This window comes from Pygocentrus nattereri, chromosome 1 (assembly GCF_015220715.1).
Source record: "Pygocentrus nattereri isolate fPygNat1 chromosome 1, fPygNat1.pri, whole genome shotgun sequence".
Lineage (NCBI taxonomy): Eukaryota > Metazoa > Chordata > Actinopteri > Characiformes > Serrasalmidae > Pygocentrus > Pygocentrus nattereri.
Window position 1 is genome coordinate 13994947 of NC_051211.1, and position 21497 is coordinate 14016443.

The window sequence follows — 21497 nt, forward strand, 5'->3', positions numbered from 1 at the left end:
GCGAAGAAATTGCCAAGGAAGGGGTGATAAGGTTGCTCAGCTTTGGGTATAAGATGTGTTTGGGTTGTCTGTACATTTTGGCTTTCGGGCACCATTTTGTCACACTGGAACTAATAAATGAAGAAAGCCTTTTCTGTCCTTCGAACTGAACCTGCAGCTGAAGTTTGTTTTTTTCATATGACTTTGACTTGAGATTGATTCTTCACTTTTCTTTAACTTTTGCAAGAACACTTTTTCAATCCTTTAATTTGCTACTCATGTTTACATTAGAGAACAGATTAAATTAAAACTAGATCTTTAACTTAACTTTAATTAATTGGTAACGTTTTTCCACATCATCTGGGACTTTGGAGCGGAGAACGGGGAGATCTGGGTCCCGACAGGGTTGTCAGGAATTGAAAACAGCAGTGGCAAGTCTACAGCTGTGAACCACTGTGAAAGTTATATGCCAATACATCTGTCGCAGGCATCAAGTAAAACATGACCCGTCTAGAAGCTTCAAATGTCTGTGTTTAATCTAGAGAGAAAAAGGATCATGTGAATCACTGTTTGCTTAGTGCTAGAACCTTAAAAGGACACAAGCGGGAGTTAGCATCAGCATTTTCCTGTCATTTATGGCTTAAAATGAAGGTCTAGTTATGACAGTTGTTGTTCGCCACTGGTCGCGGTACCATGATGGCACTTCTCATTAACATCAGTTTTAATCGAGTGTTCATTGGATATGATTTTGGCAATGGGCCTCAATGTGGAGCTCCGCAAGCAGGTCCTTGCCTGTAGTTCTCCTCTTGCAGCTGCTCAATCTGGGTCTGCAGCAGCAGCAGTTTTTTGCCTGTGATGGTGGCTGAGGCGTCCTGAGGCTCACAGCGACTCAGCCTGTCCTTCAGGGACTGCAGCTCTGTCTGCATTGCGGACTTCTCCTCCATAAGCACAGACAACTGCAACCACATACACAAACATGAACAGTTACAACAGAGACAGGGCACAGGACAAGAACACTTCACAAGGTACTGGTGCCGGTCATTCTCAACATAATGCAACTGAGTTATACACAGTGTTAAAACACAGTAAATTGCTTGTTCTGTGTGTTTTTCTGTAAGTAAAATGTGCTTTTTTATTATACAGTTAATTTAAGTATAAGTAGCATGACAACAAAACTGCATGCACTGAAATTGTTGTGACAGTAGCAAATGCTGTTAGTCTTGTTTTTTATTTTCCATGTTTCAGATGTTAAAGGGCAACCACAGTTAGCTGTATACACAAGCTACTCAAATGGAACATTTGGCTTGGACATTACACTTGAGGCGTTGGTGAAACTTGTGTTGGTGTTAAGCAGGTAGAGATAAGAATAACTGAGGGAAATAAATACTCACATAGTGGACACCATGATTCCATAATGAATGAATCAGAGACCTACATTGATATTTATAGGGACAAATAGCTGACTTTAGCATTGTGGATTCTCCTTGTGAAAGTCAGAAAAGACTTTTGCCTTGTAGAAACTGATGTTCACTAATAAAGATAATTAAAATGAAAAAAAGCTCATGAAAGCGGTGACTATAATGGCAGCAACAGGTACAGCATTACTGTATACTCATCACATGTGACGCAAACATCTGTGTTTACAGAAAATACAACCCACTAGAAACTCTGCTGTAATTTTATTGCCACCTCACTGTGGAGACAGAGATTTTATTACGGGATTCCTCCTGATAAGCCAATCAGAATTACTGCTTCATTTCAACTTCACTGTGCTGCTGTACAGAGTCAAAATGACAAAAACTGGGTCAGTGCACAATTCTATTGGCTTTCCTAGAACTAGTTTAAGGCTAAATTTAGTAAAAGGGGGAACCAACCAGTAGTGCCATATTTAAAATTTTATGAAATATCTATGATTTGCACTGAATACAATTAAACTCTCCTTGCAAAGAAAGATGCAGTGTTCATGCATATGTTCTTTAAATACTCACGATATCCACAATATGCTTGGAAAAGTAGTAATGCAACGTATCTTGATGATGATAAAATATTGATGATTATCATTATATTGTCCACTCCTGTTTTGATAGTGAACATCACTGACATTATAATTTAGTCTAGTTTGGCCATATAATTTTGCCCTATACTAAAAATAAGGCTGGTTCTCTAATCTATGGGTTTTTCAGACATAGATTAAACCTAGCCTTTTTAATCCAAGGCTCTGAAAGTAGAATGTCTACTAGCAGTGTGACACAATCTAAGATTAGGCTTAAGTCTAATTAATCTAAACTCATACTGTGCCAAAGCCAGGAAACAGAAGTCACTGCCATAAGACCCTTCTAAGAGTAAAGTGAATAAATCTTTCTCTGTATCCCAGACTCCTCTTGTGACAGAGCTGTGGGGGTCTGGGGTCAGTGCCAGATTTTCCTGCTCCCAGCCAGACTTCAAGGATACATTGCCATGGTAACCCCATCCCTCATGCTTTAAATGTAATCTCTTTGAAATCGAGAAGTCTAATCTCCTTCTTAATGTCAGTTACTCAAAAGCTGAAATAGCTTTGTGATTGTGCACAGAGCCTCACATGCACTCTGAAGATACTGCAGACCCTTTATGAGCAAACACCAAGTCAGGGAGGCAAACCCAGCAGAGACAAGCAGGTCAGTATAATTACACAGCAGGACACAGCTGCATGAAATACAAACACACTGCATTCTAGGGATGCACCAATACAGAATTTTGACATTAATAAATGGTTAATCAACTCCTTGTTGAAGCCAACCAATAATTTCACCACTACCAATAATTTCACTTTACCCCCCCCCCCTCAAAATTACTGTTCCTGTTAAAAAAGTTACATAATCAGGAATTAAGAAGGTTTTATCATTCTCTTATAAAGTTGGCATTTTGGAGATATAAAGTTCTATTATGGTAATGATGAAATGGAGATTCAGTTCCATGTGTTTTCACCCACCTGCTGCTCCAACTCCCTACAACGCTGAGTCACATCGTCCTTCTCATCCAACTCTTCACTCAGGAAATAATACTTCCTTGACTAAAAGAAAGAAACAAGCAATAATAAGAGCAAAAGAGAAACAAACAACCCACACACACAAAGCAAAGAGAAACTGAGCAGCGCTGAAGCCAGTTGTGGATGTACACGGTGGGATAATATGGTCTCGCTACAGCCTACAAAACAAAGTTACTGCATTAACGTTCACACCTTGCCACACAGAGTAAAGTCAGCATGCATGGAAATACGGTTGGAAATGTTGCATCTTTTGCTTCTTTCTTTCTAGCCTACGTGTCTCCAATCGTATCAGGGAAGCAGCCGTGATTGTGTGATTTTAGCCTGTTTGTAAACACAGTGTAGGTCTGGTAGAAATATGCCACAGCAGAATGTTTAATGTAACCAGTGACTTTTTGTCCAGATGGTCTGATGAATCCCTACTCCATTCTTTCATGATTCTCAGTCCAGCAGTACCACGAAGGTGTTTAAAAAGTCCAGCAACACTGATGTGTCTGATCAACTCATATCAGTGCAACACACATTAATACATCACCACCATGTCAGTGTCACTGCAGTGCTGAGAATGACCCACCATCCAAATAATACCCGCTCTGTGGAGGCCCTGGGGGGGTCATGACTACCGCAGAGTAGGGTATAACAAAGGGATCTAACAAAGTGTACAGACAAACAGATGGACTACACACACTATTACTGCATATTATTATTATTTGTATTGCACTTTCCATTTTTGTTTCAAAATCTCAATGTGCTTTACATCAGCAAAACACTGTAGAACAAACATTATAGTTTAATCGTAGCTCAGAATAAAGCCCATACCTGGTAGTCAAAGTCTCCATATGTATCTGGGCTTCCAGACTCCACAGTCTCTTTGCTCAGCAGCTGAGAAGCAAACAAAACACACAATATTACTGAGGACACCGAGGTCTAAAAGATCATACTACTCACATGGCTGAAATCTATCTTAAGAAGAGCTCCAGCCACACAGTAACTCAGTCATGAGATGTGTAGTCTGTGAGGTGAGCAGCTATTGAGCACACAAAGAGATGCTGTAGAAAAATGAAAGGATCCTTTACGTCAACTGTAATTCTGGCATGTAGAAGATTAAGCCCTCTGTAGTCTAAAAATTACATAAGTAAGTAAGCACAGGTTTTAATATGATAACTGTCAGTTATGTGGTAACACAGGTTGAAAAGCATTCTTCCCATGTTGTTATATCTGACAACGGCACATTTTTTTTCCATCATTACTGTATCACTGCTTACAAAGAACACACAAGCAACACAACATAAGAGCTAAAGTGCTGAAACAGAACTGTATGTCCAAAAGCGTCTAGACAGCCCTTATAATTAGTGAATTCAGTTACTTCTGGCGTTCTAAATGCTGACACAGGCATTAAATTGCACAAACACAGCTTAGTTATAATCTCCATAGGAAAGCAGTGCCAACAGAATGAGGCACTCCCAGCACTGAGTTTAAATCACCATGCTCAGAGCCAAATGTCAGCTAGAAGGGTATAAAGCCCACCCAGCACTGTGGAGCTGTGGAACAGTGTTCTCTAAAGCTCAACCCAATAGCTTTTGGATGAGTTGGAATGGCGTTTGTGATCCAGAACTAATCATCCACCATTAATAGCTGGCCTCACTAATGTGGCTGAATGCAATCAAATCCTCACAGCAAATGCTCCAACATCTGGTGAAAAGCCTTTTTAGAAGAGTAGAGGCTACTGCAGCAAAGAGGGATAAGCTCCTATTTACACATTTGCAGTTTCACAGATGCAGATTAAGCCCAATGCTAGACTACAAATAATTTCCAATAGAGATCACTTTAGGCACTGATTTAGAAAAGGCATAAACCATACCCAAGAAAAAAAAAGTCCATAGTGTATTTTTGGTGGAAGAAACTATAAATATTAAAAACTTATATAAAAGCAATAGGACGCTCAAGAAAGGCTGCAAAATAAGCTGTACTGTTTTTACTGCTACTCCAATACGAGTTTCTGTAATAAACACATTGTTAAGAGCTGCGATGACAATGACATGGAACAGGGAGTTAGTTATGAGCCCAGTGAGTGCTGCTTTGCACTGAGATTGAAACCTTATCTCTTACATGAACAACAAATCAATTGGCTAACCAGCCAGTTACATAGCTCAGAAAATAGTCTAACCTGAAATATTAGCTTGTTAAAATACTTCTGTGATGACTATTCTCTCTGCGTTGAGAGAGCTGCATCACCATAAGGAGCTTTTTCAGGAATTCACTATATAGTTATTAATTGTTGTGGACCTTTTTAGAATTTATTTATACATATATAGGAGACAATTGGTCCCACTAGGCTAAAAAGACTATAAGAATTTTAAAAAGTATTGGGAAAAAAAAAGTATTCAAATCTTTTTACAACCCAATACATTAATTGGGATAGTAATAAGCTAATAATATTTATAAAATAATCACTTGTAGGATATTTTCTGTTGGAATTCTTTTTAAGAGCCTTATTTTAGGCACACCTCTGCATGACAGAGCAGGAAGTGAGACTGCTTCCCTGTCTCTCTGGCAACACGTTGAGCAGTCGGATCTCACGGTTTTGAAGTGAATGTGTGCCAAAGTCTAAAAAGCAGTTTATACCATTACGATCTGTCATGTGTGAAACATATTTTAAGCTTTTTTGTTTTGTGCAACTGTTCAAAGCTACTGGAACAGTGACAACCTAAGCACACATTTTCTGCAATTAATTAAAATTCTGGGTTTTAATAAAAAAATATTGTTTTTTCTGTGTGCACAGCTGTTTAATTGTACTCACACTGCTTTATGAGTTTGCCTATTAGAGATTATCACTTTCTCGGACAAAGAGCGTAGGCGCCAAAGTCCTGAATATCTTATTCCTCGTCATTGAAAAGGATTCAAGCCAACCTGAATCACTCTGACGAAATGCACAGAGACCCAAGGGAAACATAATGGGGCAATGAGAAAAAGAGCTGAAAGAACTGAAGAATGAGGCATACCTCTTGGATAGCTGTCATGACAACGTGCTGGACAGACTCCTCAAGGGTCATTATCTGCTGAATGTGCTCTGCAGGAGGGAGAGAGGGAGAGGAGTGTTTTTGTTACACAGTTAGGCAGAGAGTGAGAACCTTTCCTATCTGCCCTCATCTGCCCATCTCTTTTTCTTTGTGCAGTACTGTGTAAAGTCAAAGACTGCTGCTTCATTTGGCCCTTAAATACAGCCTATTATTCATTTTCAATAGATATTTCTGAGGAGATTTGAAATAAAATAATCCACTTGCATAAAGAAGGAGAGTAAAAAGAAAATAAGTGGGAAAAAAAAACAAGATTTTTTCAAAAATGCAAGACCTGGTAGACCACCAAAACATTCACCATCAACAGTACTACATGCTTTTATCTTCGAGAGAGAGGAGAAAATCTCACTCTCACTCTCACTCTCACTCTCACTCTCACTCTCACTCTCACCATCTTTCCACTGTGAGAAGACAACACTAGACTATGGCTCTGATAGGATGTGTAGCTGTCAAGAATCCATTAATGAGAAAAGTAAATGTCAGAAAATAAAATATCAGTGGCTGCTGGTGAACAATGGACTGACCAGCTCAGAGTCCAAACCTCAACATCACAATGTGTTTGGGACTGCTTGGATCATGCAAAGCACTAAGACTGATCTTTGGAGGTGTGGAAAAATCTCTGTAGATTCTGACAAAATAAACGCTATGACAAAGGCAAAGTGTGGACATTAGGGATACACTGGAATGGGCCGAGATCGGATTTGGCAGATTTTTACCCAAAACATGAAACAATGAAAACAATCACTGTTGCAATTTTATGATGTAAACAACATGAGCCAGGTTCACTCATGCAGTACTTGAATACTGCATTTTGGTACCGCTTTATCTGTGAAATCAATAAATAAAATGTATTTTTATTTCCATCTTGAATGCATGTGCACTGTGTGTGAAGGTGTCAGTGTGGGTGTTCTAGCTTACCATGCTTCTTCTCACAGCTGACTGCACAGGCCAGAACCAACTGCACCAGCCGACCCAACTCCACCACATCCCCCATCTCTCCAATCAGAGAAACATCTGGAACATGCTCGTCCTCTACATGTTGCCCTAACACCTACATATTGGGAGATTGAGTTTGGAATTTGAAGATTCTTCACTTAATGTTATGAAAACAACAGCAGTGTTTCAAGATTCATCACTAACTGTTCAGAATGTTCAGGATCATCATACTCACATCGTGGTAATACTCCATCATACTCTGCAAAATCTTCTTTAGGTTGCTGACCTGTTAACAGACACATTCAAACAAGGTCATAATGGCACATTCCCTCATTCAGTATGTGGAGGAAAAAGAAATGATTTAGACCTAAGTGGCCACATCAATGCATCAGTACTCTAGCCTATGTAATGTTATGCACTGTAGTATTTCTCTTGGTGTCTCTGGCTGTCACAAGAGTGTGGTAGGTTTAGTTAATCAACATGGCTAAGAACGGCCCACTTAAAAAGAAGTAAGAGGGCAATTCGGGTTACATGTAAAATCGGCAATCACAGATCCTTGTTTTTGTGTGATGTGCAGATTTAGATGGCAGTTAAAACAGGGCTACAACAAACAGACTGTGAAAAGTGGTTTTTAATGATTACTCTGAAATGCAACATTGGTTTCACACAAAACTAGTCACAGTATGTTAAGATGAAAACTGCTTGCTAATTTGGCCTAACTGGCATTTAGCCTGCAAAACAATTTAGCTTGATAAAACAGATAGCAGGTAGCAAACAATGTTCTGGAGATGGTCCGTGCACTTCTGTGGATGTAGTATCTGAGGCTGAGACAGTATTTCCCTGTACAAGCCACTGAATGCACTGTTGCAATTTTATATTGAACAGTGTAAATAATGTGAGCGTCCTAAAGCTTTGATGGATTAGTTAAGGGAGACAGAGTTATTGTCACTATTCCCAAATCAAATTGAGTGGAAAAGCAGCACGAAAAGTGAATTTAGCTCATCCAGCTACGAGAGAAGCAAATCTTTCGGTTACCTTGAGCCTCCAGTTGTCTCCGCTCTCCTCCTTTATCCTCCCCAGCCATGTCTCATTAAACCAGGATGAGTCTCTAAAGATAGCAGTGGACATTACACACATTATGAATAGCACTGATGGTCAAAACACAAACATTACAGGGTCCATATCCTGGAAAACAGAATTATATATATAGCTCTTACATTTTGTGCAGGACATGAGCAATGGCCACTCCGTTTGTTAAATCACGCTTGTTCGTACATGATGGCACCTGAAACATCTGCAGCTGTCAAGGCATGATAAAAAAGGAAAATAAGATGGGAATTAGACCAGCTTAACTAAATACTCGAAATGTCACAATCCAATGTGAAAGATCAACAGTGGAGCTGATGGCAGATTTTAACGCAACTGCATTAAAAAGTAAACCTGAAATCAAAATTGAATTGTTGATATTATTTATTCTTATTTATTAATTGTTGATATTAAGCATGATTCACTGTATTATCTCATTTAAAAGACAGAATTCTTGTTTTCCCATAATCCTTCAATAAAATGTAATGACTTTTTTCATCTCTCAAATGTTCAAGTTTTGATTACGTCACCATGTGTCAGCAGGCAGGGAAAATAATGAGTTAAAACATTCAGCTAGCTCAGAAATCCTCCTTAATAGTGTACAAAAGGAGAATGCATTATGATTACTGTTTCATAATGAACCAGTTCTGATCTTTTGGTAATTCTACTGCACGCTGTTAACAGCACAGTTGTGGCAACAAGACATGAGCCTAGACCTTAACAAGCTAAATAAAAAATGTCTTAGAAGTGGAAAATAGTTAAAGTGGGCCAAATTTTGAAAACGTTTTGAAATGATCAATTACATACATATACATATATATTCACTCCTTTAAATGCTCTAAACTCCAAGCTAAAGCAGAATCTCAGACTTCACCACACAGCGCTGCTGCAGAGCTCTACTGCGAGTCAGTGATTAACTTTAGCAGAACGGGCTGTTACCCAATGTCTGCAGCTTTGCAGTCACACTGGCTATGTCCATTATCCACAATGAATGCACAACCAGTTTGCAGTGTCACAGTGTCACACTTCCTGTCTTATACTCCTAGCATACCAGTGCGACAGTCACTAGCAAGGTCATTCATTGGTTTGTGCGTAAATCCAATAAAACCAGGAGTTTTAGGTCATGGACTGGAGCACAAATGCTACCTATCAAGTTCATGCTGGTTATTGGTAATGATTCATAAAAGCACTAAGTGGTCCCAGGCCTGCTTTGTCATATGAGTAATGCTGGTACTTTGGTTAAATTGTAGGCCTGTTCTCAATAAGGTGTATTCAAAAGTCTATAAAATTACCAAATAACAAACATCAGTCAGAATGTGCCACACTATACACATTACTAAAGTCTTAACTGCAACATTTTAAAGTAACTGGCATGGAAACTGGTTTTACCAACTTTAATGTACTTGAAATGTGAACTGTGTGTAGCTGCTTCATCTACAAAAACACACATGTTGAATGGGGACTTAATATTGAACTTGGATGAGGGCCATTTATAAAAAAAATGATAGGGACACTTCGCTTACTGACCCATTCAGAAAACAAAATTTTGGGGACACATCTTAGCAACAGGTAAAATATGAATCCCAACTGTTTTTCACAGTCTACAGAGAAACTGGCTGTCAGCTGGAGTGATGCCTTATTGGCACTTATAAACAAACTGCATGGCTTTGGTACAGATGATGTGGCATCTCAATGAAGTGATAAAAGACAAGGCCGAAGGTAACTGACTCCCCACCTCAGAAAGAGTCAGGGTCAGTTTGCGGTGTGAATGTGCAATGGGTTACACTATGTACAGTTAGGCTGTCAGACACTGACTTCTGTATCATAGATCCAAGGGAATGCATTCAGGCAGCATCAATGGAAAGAACTTTTAAGACCTTTGGTCGGTTACGCAATGCCTTCAACCAGCTAGCAGGAGACTTTGGCACATATTCGCACAGACATGCTGGAATCAACAATCAATCCAGCACAGCATTTACTGTTCCTGATGGGTTAATGAAATCTTACAGAACGCTTACTGTTGGTGTGGGATGACATCATAGCAATACCCGGAATACATTATACCCTTTATTGTGCTGGTAAATAAGAGGCTTGAAGTTGGCTTCTTACTCGAATTTCCCGTTCCACCTTAAATCCTCTAGCAGTTACATTCAGTTTACTGCTGCACTATTCGAACAAGAAGCCAACTTCAGCTTGGTTTGGAGAGCCTAGTGTAACTGTTAAACGGCAACCCTTGGCTCACAGATTTAAGGTCATGCTTCACATGAGAATAAAATCAAGTCATGGCTCACAAATCAGTAAAATGACTCATATCTCAATGGAAATATAATGGGGTCCTTCACAGTGTGAATAAATAGTTCCAGACATGAGCAAAATCAAGTGAAGCCTCTCAGCTGAAGGAACCGCAGGTTCCACCTGATTCCAGGCAGCAACACGGTATCAGTTGAAGCTGTTAGCGACTCCCGGAGCTAAGCTAACCGTCCCCACACCGAAATCAACCCGACACGGATCTTACCCAGATAAGCAGGGAATCACACAGCTCTGCTTTGTCCACACTCATGTGACCGTCAGCGAAACAGCTAATAGCGTCTTTACAAACAAGCCGGCCGTTTTCTGGCTCTTTGCTTCTTGCTGTTTGTTGTTCGGAGCGCTCCACACTCTCACGTCGACGTGCTACGGTCATCGCCACGACGTAAATTCTCGCGTTTTTTCATAGAATGTACGTTGTCATAGCAACGGATTAACGTCTGTTGTTATTTGCTTGCTGCTCAGCGGTAAATGAACCTTAACTTACGCCAAAACTTACTTCTGTTATAATGTTGCTCATTTCTAGATGAATGTAGGCTGGTTATGAATCCAGTATTGTTAAGCTAGTAAGCTAGTATTCAGCTGAACTCAACAGAATTTCTGTAACAGACTTATGCGTTTGGTACAATAATATATGGATTAGCAGCCAGTCTTCTTCCTTGGTTGGTGAAATGGAACTAAATTAATTAGGCTAAGTTACTTAATTACGTCATTTAGTATTATGGCTTATATTTTAGACTTATTTATTTTTGGAGATAGGTTATCTGTTATGGTGGACCTTTGCTTACTTTTTTTAAAATTAGAGGGTATTTTTTTGTATTATTGGTGTAATTTATACATCAATCATCAGCCACTGATATTTTGGTGATTCATTTTATAATGAAGACCATAAAATTTTATAAAGACCACAAAATAATTATTTGAGGCACAAGTTTACTCATATCAATTTGTGGTTTCGAAATATAAATTGTGGCCTCAATATGGTAATTTGTGGCCTTAATATATTAATTTCAGGCCTCAATGTAGTACTTTGTCTGGCCTCAATATTGTACTTGTGGCTTCAGTATAGCAATCTGTGGCTTCAATATAGTTTTTGTGGCCTCAAATCATCATTTGTAGCCTTAATATATTAATTTGTGGCCTTAATATATTTGGGGCTTCAATATAGTACTTTCTGGCCTCAGTATAGTAATTTGTGGCCTAATATATTAATTGTGGCTCAACATAGTTATATGTGACCTAAATATAGTATTTTGTGGCCCTCAATATTGTACTTTGTGGCTTCAGTATAGCAATCTGTGGCTTCAATATAGTTTTTGTGGCCTCAAAAATCGTCATTTGTAGACTTTAATATATTAATTGTGCCTCAATATAGTACTTTCTGGCCTTAGTATAGTACTTTGTGGCCTTAATATATTAATTTGTGGCTCAAACATAGTAATATGTGACCTAAATATAGTATTTTGTGGCCTCAATATAGTACTTTGTGCCTCTGTATAGCAATCTGTGGCCTCAATATAGTAATTTGTAACCTTAATATATTAATTTGTGGCCTCAATATAGTCACTGTTGCTGGCCTCAGTATAGTAATGTGTGGCCTCAAATAATTTATTTGTGGTCTCAATATAGTATTTTTGTTGCCCTCTTTATAATAAATTGTGGCCTTATATGGTTATTTGTGGCCTCAGTATAGTAACACAGCTGGAAATAGTAGATAGTCAGATAATTTCCTAGCCATATGGTTTCACTTCTTGGTAGACACACTAACCCACACAATTAAACAACACATTAAAACACCGTCATTACATACACACATTTTAATCCAGAAAAGAATCACCATGTCACCTTAGGGGCTCTGAAAGCCAGCTTTAATGTTAACTACTCAAAACAACAACAAACACAACTAGTGTTTCACAGTGATCTGTGTTGGAACTCGAACTGTATGTAAACAGTATTAAATTTGACCACTAGATGGGCCTGTTTCACAAAATATGCAGCCACCACATTCTTTAAAACTGTGAAAATATCACTGCATTGTGCAGAATGAAAGGCATAACATGAGATGTTAGCATAAAAATGATAGTGTCTCAGTCAAGAAGCCCATAATGGATTAAAATAATATATAAGACTACAATAATAACAGTAAATACAGTAAGTTTATGAAATGGTTGGTTAGTGTAGTGGGTAACACCTCTGCCTTCTTACACTGGAGACTGGGGTTCAATCCTCCACCTGGGTAAACACCCTACACTATACCAATAAGAGTCCTTGGGCAAGATTCCTAACACTGCCTTCGCCTACTTGTGTAAAATGATCAAACTGTATGTTGCTCTGGATAAGAGTGTCAGCCAAATGCCATAAATGTAAAATACTCCTGTTTAAAGGCTCATACCACAGAAAGCCAATTTTTATGCACATTTCTGAGACCAGAGTTTGATGTAGAATGAAAACATTGAAAGTAGCCTGTTTGATTTAAGAGATAAAAGAGGTTAGAAAATGGTCATGTAAAAATGTTTTATGCAAGTTTTGATATGTAACACCACACAAATTGAAGTGGAATTGAAAAACCCACAAAATACAACAAAAATGTTGAGTAATGGCCCCTTAAATTTAAAACTGGGCTTGATAATGTTGGTTTAAAGACACTTGAAGGGTGGCAGAGAAATGAAACTAAAGTGAAGGAATGAAAAATTTGACCACAGCTTTTGTAAGAGCCCATGTTTAACATTCACTTTCAGATTCAATATTCAGAGCCCAGATTATTTCTGCCCACTCCTGTCCACCCCATTCAGATTCCTGTAAGCAGCATTTGACACCCAGCTGTCGGTGATTGGCAAAGGTGACACGTCTCAGTGTTGCACGTTTGTGTGAATGACTTCCTTAGGATAACATGCAGCCGTACACGTAGGCCTCTGCCGCCTTTCCTCCTTCACTCTGCACTCTCCCTCTTGCTTCCTCTTAGATGACCCATTCAGACCAGTAACTTCCAGTTTGTGTTCTACCCGCCTAGCCCCTCTCTTTCGCTTTCACATTATCTCTCCTTCTACCTGCTCAGGAGCACGCCTTAACGTCAGTTTCACTTCCTGTCCCTCCCATCCATGCGATTACGCACTGTACCTATTACCATATTTGTCCAGAGATCTGATCTGTTGACGTCTCTTGCTGTCTGCTCCTCTCACTCACTCTGTCTTTATGCATCTTCTTTAAACACATGCATGTTTTCAGTTATTTTTGTTGTGGATCATTTTAGCTGTGGATAAATGACTGCAGTGCAAAACAAGTGGACAGTAGCATAAGAGGCCTTCATGGTCATTCTTAATGACATCAGTCATTTTCTTCATGACACATGACAAAGAGAAAAACAAGAAAAACAGACAAAAACATGAAGAGAAATGACGAATGCAATGCACACCTATGATGTGGCCTGTATAATATCATCAAAAAACAATATGAATTCAACAATTTCATGTCAATTGGTAGCTGCAGTGATGTGCAAAAGTCAGAAAAAACCCTTCATTTATTTCCTTTCCAGTCAACAGAAGCCTCAACAACTAAGTATAATAATAATGATATGATATATAAATATAATAATCATTTTCAGGTGACTTGTTTTCAGTTTGTCATAGAAATCTGCAGGGATATTTTTCACACCTTCAAAGTTCAGAGTTGGTTGCGTTTTCTGTTTATCACAATACAAGTAATCCAATAATGAGGTCTGGACTCTGGAGTGGTCAGTCCATTGTTCTGAGAAAAACAGCACCTTCTTTGCTTGATTTCTAAACTCAATGTCTGTGTTTCCTTTTCTCAGTAAGAGCTTCTTGACAGCTACATATCCTTTCAGACTCATAGTGTTTTGTCTTCTCACAGTGGAAGGATGGACAGAAACACCTGTGGAAGGGCTGTTTATCTGAAGAGGGCAGTTTCAGTGGTCTACCAGCTCTTGCACTCTTTCTCTGTATCTTTGTTTTTTGCTTATTTTCTTACATCTTTCGCCTTCTTTATGCAAGTGGATTATCTTGTATCTAATCTACTAAAACTATCTTCTGAAAAATGGATAACAGTTTCAATTGAATGTTCAATAAAAAAGTTTATAGAGTATTGTAAAGGTAAAGGTACAGTTAAAATGAATCCAACACACTAGAAACTGATAATAGAGATTCATCACAGTTTTTTATGCAGCATTCAGTGATGGGTACTTTTGGCTGGTTTGCATTCTGTTTTGAAAAAGGTGGGTAAACAGTGTAATCCTGGAAACAGAATCACAGGACATTCAGTTGTTTCACAAAAATGATTGAAATACAGAATCCTACCCAGTATACAGCTTACTGGCACGTTCCTTGGTTACCCAACCAGTATGGTCACAGATTCAGATGCAAGACATGCCAGATTGACAAAAGAAATGTAAAACACTTCCATGGAATGAAACACCATGGTCACAGATTCAGATGCGTTTCGTCATGAGGAACCTTCTTTTGCCTTTGTGAGTTTTTGTTTAGAAATACTGCAAATGGTTCCTAGAGTTGCATCACCCAAGTGATTCAGTCATGCTCAGGTGTCCTTATGCTTGTGACTTAATGACTGTAATGCAGGGATCATCAATCCTGCTCCTGGAGATGTTCCACCCTGCAGAGTAGCGCCAATCCTAATTAAACCCACCTCATCCTGGTAATGGAGGTCTTCAAGGGCATCTGCCCATTAGAGCCTGAACTCTCCAAGGTAGTAGATCTCCAGGACCAGCGCTGAGCACCCTAACCCTGCTGTATTGACTTATGTGTAAAGTCAAATGTATACATGCTAAATGCTAAAGGAGACTAAGGATAAATCTTAAAAACTCTTGACCCGAAGGCCCGCTGACGTTTTTACTCATGGATGAATTCTCTGTGGATCAGGCTTTCACTCTTTAGGAGAGCAACTCTTACAGCAGGGGGTTATAACATCCCGTCCACCCCCTCAATCACTCTTTACAGTGGACTAGAGCTGGGCAGATGTGAGGTCCTTTGCCGGGGTGGCTGTAGGTGGAAGACTTACTCACCCACCAGGGATCTGTGACTAATGTGTTTGGAGGAAGGAGGGGATGGGGATTTTGGCTGAGAGAGCAAGAATAGAGAGCAAGGCTTGCTTATGTTTTATCTCCTCCTTGCCAGTTCCCCTTTCTACTCCTTCCCAGTTTCCTTCCTTGCCCTCGTTATGTTCTGTTCTTCTCTTTTTGCCAATTCTGATGCCCAGTCTCACCCTCAGTGCTACATAAGGCATATGGGTGAAGTACCCATTATATAAAATGTATTGTGTCTTAATTACTGGACATGGTAAATTCCCTACACCTACGTTCACAGTAAAAACATCATTTATGTCTAACATTTCCATCTTACTGAGAACCTTTCAAGGAAATGGAAAAGGTTGGCAAGCTCTTATGTCATAGCCCAAAAGTTGTTCTGCAGTAAGTAAATCTACTTGTCCATTTATGAATGGACTTTGGCATCTATCTATCTAAGACCTCAGGCCACACCCACTACATGAAAAGAGTGGGCACAGTTAAGATGATAATGCCGATTAGAATTTTGTCTTGTCAGATTAGCTTTAGTACTGCTGCTAGCATTTTGTTAGTTGTCTCTGGGTCCAATTACACCTTTAGTGCCATTTAGCATTTTGGTGTATGGGAGAGGTGCTCCTGTTACATTAATATAAAATGTCTTATGTCCTAAGCACTGGGCATTGCTCAAAGGTGACCCTGATTTATGGTAAATTCCCCACACACAAGTTCACAGTAAAAGCACTATATTTGTCAAAATTTCCATCTTACTGAGGACCTTGTGGGGAAGTGGAAAAACTTGGCAAGCTCTTCTGTCCTGGCCCAAACGCTGTTTCTACTCTGGGTAAATCAAATCTGTCATAGATATTTAACAAATGGACTTCATCCATCAGTATCATTCTGGGTGCTGCAAAAATACAAGCCAACGCCTGCTACAAGACACAACTTGAAAAAGTTGGCCCAGTTATGCCACTACGCCGATTAGCATTTTCTCATCACTCGACCATTTGTCTCATCCGATTAGCTTTGCCATTCCTGCTGACATTTTGTAAACATTTTGCCATCTACTGCCTCAAAGTAGCCATAGCATCTTTGGTTAAGGAATTGTTTAGCACTAGTTAATCCTACTAAATCATAAAATCAATTTTTGACAGTACTTCTGCCAAACACTCCTGCTACAAGACATGCTTGCTGGAAAAAGCCTCTACAACAGGGCCTTTAGTGGTAGTAGCATTTTCTTAGCATTCTTTCTTTCTTTTCGCTATGTCAAATTAGCTATTGAATCAATACCTTCAGTGGCATACAGCTGTATGGGAGAGGGCCTCCTGTTACCATAGTATGAAAAGTCTTGTGTCCCAATCATTGGACATTACCCAAAAGTGACCGTAAACTATCGTAAATTCCTCACACTGTAAAAGCGCCATATTTGTCAACATTTCCATCTTACTGAGAACCTGAGGAAGTAAGGGAGTGGAAAAACTCGACAAGCTCTTCTGTCATGGCCCAGAGTTGTTTTTAACTCTGGGCAAATCCAATGTGTCACGGATATTTAATGAATGGACTTCATCCAACAGTATCCACCTGGGTCCTGCAAAAATACAGGCCACGCATGCTTTCTGGACACACCCACTTGAAAAAGTTGGCCCAGTTATGTTGCTATTCCCATTAGCATTTTATCATTATTTGACCTTTTGCCTTGTCAGATTATCTTTGTCATTCTTGCTCACAGTTTGCTAAAATTTTTCCATCTGCTGCCTCAAAGTAGCTATAGCATCTTTGGTTAAGGATTTTCTTTAGCACTAGTTAACCAGTTACCACTACATCATAAAACGGTCAGTTTTTGACAGTTCTACTGCCAGACACTCCCGCTAAAGACATGCCTGATTGAAAAAAGCAGCCCCTACAGCTGGGCTTTTAGTGATAGTTAGTATTTTCTTAGCATTCCTTGTTTCTTTGATCAAATTAGCTATACATCAATAGCCTGTGGTTTAGCCACTTTGTTCAATGATGTCAGTGTTTAGTCTGAGCAACATCCATCCATCCATTTTCTAAGCCGCTTCTCCGTCAGGGTCGCGGGGGGATGCTGGAGCCTATCCCAGCAGTCTTCGGGCGGAAGGCAGGATACACCCTGGACAGGTCGCCAGTCCATCGCAGGGCAGACAGACAGACACAGACAGTCACGTCTGAGCAACATTAATAGTTAAAATGTGAAAACTGTACAAAAAGCTTTTTACAAGAAAACTAGACCACAGTGATATTTTTCAGTTTGGCATGTCTTGCGGGTTGCAGGCAGATTCCTCTCACTTTGGAGGGAAAAAACATAATGCAGCTTTAAAACGAAGAACGCTCGCTATGCACAGCCACTCCCAAATCCGCTGGGTGCCCGGAAGCTGCTGGAATGTTGGCAGCATAGTGCACATGGTTCCAGAGGCTTCAAGCCAAATGTTTGGAAAACAACTTGACTCTGAGCAAAAATTGGAAAAAAAAGAAGGATAAGGGAATAATGAGGGACAAGGCTAGTGCTAAAGCCAGGGAGAAAATCCTGAGGTGATTTAAAGTTATAAATACTTCTGCTCTAGACATGAGATCATGTGGGCTAGGCTGGGCTACAGGTGTGCCCACTACGCAATTACAATGAGGTTAGACAAAGCTGCAGGTGTGCAGACAAACCACACGTTAACCCAAAAGACTGATGGTTCCCACCACTGCTTGGACCAAAACTCTCATGCAAGCTAGCAGGCTTGTGGGATTTATTGCTTCATCAATGGCAAGTTAGTGATAACCCCAGAGCTTGGCACGAAGAGCCAGCTGGGGCATCTGGCTACACCAGCCGCACGCAATCCCTGACCACTTTTCACTCCCCAGACACTGTTTCCTGCCCCAGGCCCACAGAGGGCATGCTTGTTAAAAACTTTATAGTATGTTAGCAGCTAAATAGCTCCTGTTGACTCAATCAGGACTCCGGCCAGTGCAGGTGCTCTTTGAGGAAGTGAACCTTAAAAAGACAAACAGACATGGGTCTCATTAGGTGCTGCATGCTTTGAGTTTGTTGTTTGTCTTATGTAACAGGAGGCGAGATGAGAGGATAAGCAGTGGTGTAGAGAGTGGAGTGACTCAGGATTTCTAATGTATAGCTGCAACCGCAAAGTCATTCCTGGGGAGATGAAAGTAAACCTTCAGTATTTAATCAAAGCCTTTAACAAACTGCGGTAAATTATGTTTGCTTTGAAACACTAATGGCAGTGGTGAGACTAAGATAAATCAACACACACAAACACACTGTTGTTCAGTACCCATATCATATATATATATATACTTTTTAAGCTAAAGTTACTAAACACATACTAAGTTAACAGAACATAAAGCACAGACTTCTGTTTTGTTAACTTGTAGTTAGATGTGAGCTCATCATTTTATTGCAATACAGTTACTCACTTTTCTAGGTTGACAGCACTTTTTCACTGTGTATTTTATAGGGCAGTAAGCATTTATTTGCTCAGAAAAACATTGTTATTAGAATAAATACAAATAATATTAATGCAAAAAGTGGTGATTTTATGCATGTGAATGTGTTCTCTTTAGCAATTCCAGATTTCTTCAAGGAAGCACAATATTGTTTGTAGTAATCATTCAATACCTGGCTTGACTAATCAACACTTCATTCAATTAAATCAGGTGTTCTGGTGATGAAGAATCTATAATATTACGCAAAAAAATGGACCAAGCCCAAAATAGCAAAATACTGAGCTTTTAATGTAGGTAAAGTAACTTAGTATGGGATAGTTTTTCTCTTTGATTTCTTTTTACGTTTAAGTTTTGTGGGTAAACTTGTACACACCCTTTAATGGAAGAAACACTCAACATTTTTCCACTCAGCACTGATAGCTTCAAACAGTTGAAAAACATTGCCAAGTTAGTTTGTGATCAATGTGAGACAAAATAATCTCTATATTTTGTCTCTGACCAGGCCAAAACCATCAGAGCCCTGTGTTTATTCATGGTGGGTGCACATGGACCACTCTATTGACATAGTTCAAACTGTATTCCTACAGTTGAAAAAAAAACCCTAACAAATTTCAACTTGGGAAAGTAACAGTTTAACTAAGTTTAATTTTTAATAAAAAACTTGACTCAATAAATATTATACAAATTTTCATTTCACTACCGTTTTAGTCCATATGCGGAGCCATGTTTTAGCCACACCCCTGTATTTTAGAGCTGAAAGCGAGACTGCATCCCTGTCCCTCATGGCCACATGGTGAGCAGTTAGATCCTATTGTTTTGAGTAATTCTGTATGTATAACTGTTCAAAGCTGTGATTGCTAGTCATGAACCGTCTAGAGCTTTTGAGTGGTGCACAAAATTAGCTAAAATTGTCACTCCTGAAACAGTCAGTACTAAAACATTTGACAAAGTTTTGGGAGTGTTGATAGACTGATCTTACAGGATATAATCTATCCCTATATGCGTTATGAAAGTCCCTGTGATATATTGAATATTACATCCTCACAGTACAGTTTTGACAGTGAAATCTTACTCTCCCACTGTTGTGCTTCCAAAGTAATAAACTTTAATACAGGCTAATAAATTATGATGAGTCAATATGGCCCACAGCTAATGATGATTCGTACTAGCCGTTATAGAGGTGCACTGTTTACCTCTACAAGCTTTTCATGTGCCTTGAAATGACCATGCTGTTACGTAGTTCAGCAGGTGTGTGAGAGAAACCAGGTGAGCTCCTTGTTTTTTGTTATGTTTGGCTTTGGTTTTGTTTGAGTGTGGTGGCAGCAGTGGGGTTGTGAGTCAACTGTACATCCCCCTTCATTCAGACACACAAGCACACACACATCCACCCACACAGTGGCAGCACATGGCCAGCAAGGGGTGACTCACTGTGGCCCACTTATAAGTGTGTGTGTGTGTGTGTGTGTGTGTGTGTGTGTATGTGAGTTTCTCTCTTCTTAGAGCATCTTACCATGTGTCCCTATCATTATGGCCTTGCTCCCCCCCCCCCCCACACCCCCCCAAGGCACCAGGTGGGCATAACCACCTGGGCAACAAGACTTACTGCCATTGTCAAGCCCACAATACAAAACAGCACACACATGGAACACTTGAAAGATTATAAGAGCAAGAAAAGTAAATGTGAAGCAACTAAATATAGTTTCAATACTTTCTGTCCAAGTGCAGGAGGACCCTTCTATTCAAGAAGCACTTCAAATCTGCCACTGTAGCTGTGGTGTGTTGAGAAACTGATGTAGGCATTTTGGAATGTTCAAAATTCAGCCACCATAACTAAAAAATACAGAAGCTTAAGTAATATATCCAGTTAGAACCCTCAGGGCCTTCTAAGTTTCGGTACCTAAGAAAATCTTACTTCATTACCAGTGGTGGACAGTAACAAAGTAAATGTAATTTGTTACACTACTTAAGTAGTTTTTTTGTGTATCTGTACTTTACTGAAGTATTTTGGGCCACTTTTCACTTTCACTCCACTACATTTCAAAGTCAATTATCTTAGTTTTTAATTGACTACATTAGGTGAAATCTGTTGTTCCTTTTGGTTTTTGTGTGTATAAAAACAGCAAGAACACCAATCGGGCCACAGCGGTCACTTTGTTTTGAGCTTGTTTTGACCAGTCATAACTGACCCTTTGCAAGCACATGGTTCAACGTCAGTGCAGCAGCATAAAATTTTGAGAGCATCTATTCAACATAAATGATGGAACTAACCTAACTTTGTGTAAATAGACCACAATATAGAAATATGTACACACATGCAGTTTTGACTGTGTCTCTTTTTTCTGAATTTATACAAACATTAGTTTTGCTAGTTGCTAGTACAGATGCACTATAGTAAAGGAAAACTCATTTGTGAATCTGAATTTAAAGCAAGTTTTTATTAAACTTCAACTTGTAACTAAGTTGCGCCTAAATCTTAAACCGAAACTTTGCTTGTTTGCAAAGATTTCAGAGCCTCTCAGAGCCTTTCAGAGCCTCTTGGTTCAACCTAATGGAAATTGTTTGCCTTCAGTGTTTTGTGCTTATGATCATTTTAAAA

The 21497-nt window shown here is 39.3% G+C and overlaps 1 protein-coding gene across 2 annotated transcripts in view; it reads right to left on the reverse strand.

Moving 5' to 3' along the window:
• Positions 1–10777, reverse strand: part of LOC108441272 (protein Hook homolog 2) — a 34483-nt gene extending 23706 nt beyond the window's left edge. For both annotated transcript variants that reach the window (XM_017720704.2, XM_017720703.2), the window contains exons 1-9: positions 10616–10777; positions 8232–8314; positions 8050–8122; positions 7250–7300; positions 6997–7129; positions 6004–6071; positions 3821–3883; positions 2948–3028; positions 772–935 (exon numbers count right to left, since the gene is read on the reverse strand). In XM_017720704.2, coding sequence (XP_017576193.1) covers positions 772–935; positions 2948–3028; positions 3821–3883; positions 6004–6071; positions 6997–7129; positions 7250–7300; positions 8050–8122; positions 8232–8314; positions 10616–10660 — 761 coding nt within the window. In that variant the 5' untranslated portion in view covers positions 10661–10777. The remainder of the gene's footprint in view (positions 1–771; positions 936–2947; positions 3029–3820; positions 3884–6003; positions 6072–6996; positions 7130–7249; positions 7301–8049; positions 8123–8231; positions 8315–10615) is intronic.
• Between the last annotated feature and the right edge of the window lie 10720 nt (positions 10778–21497).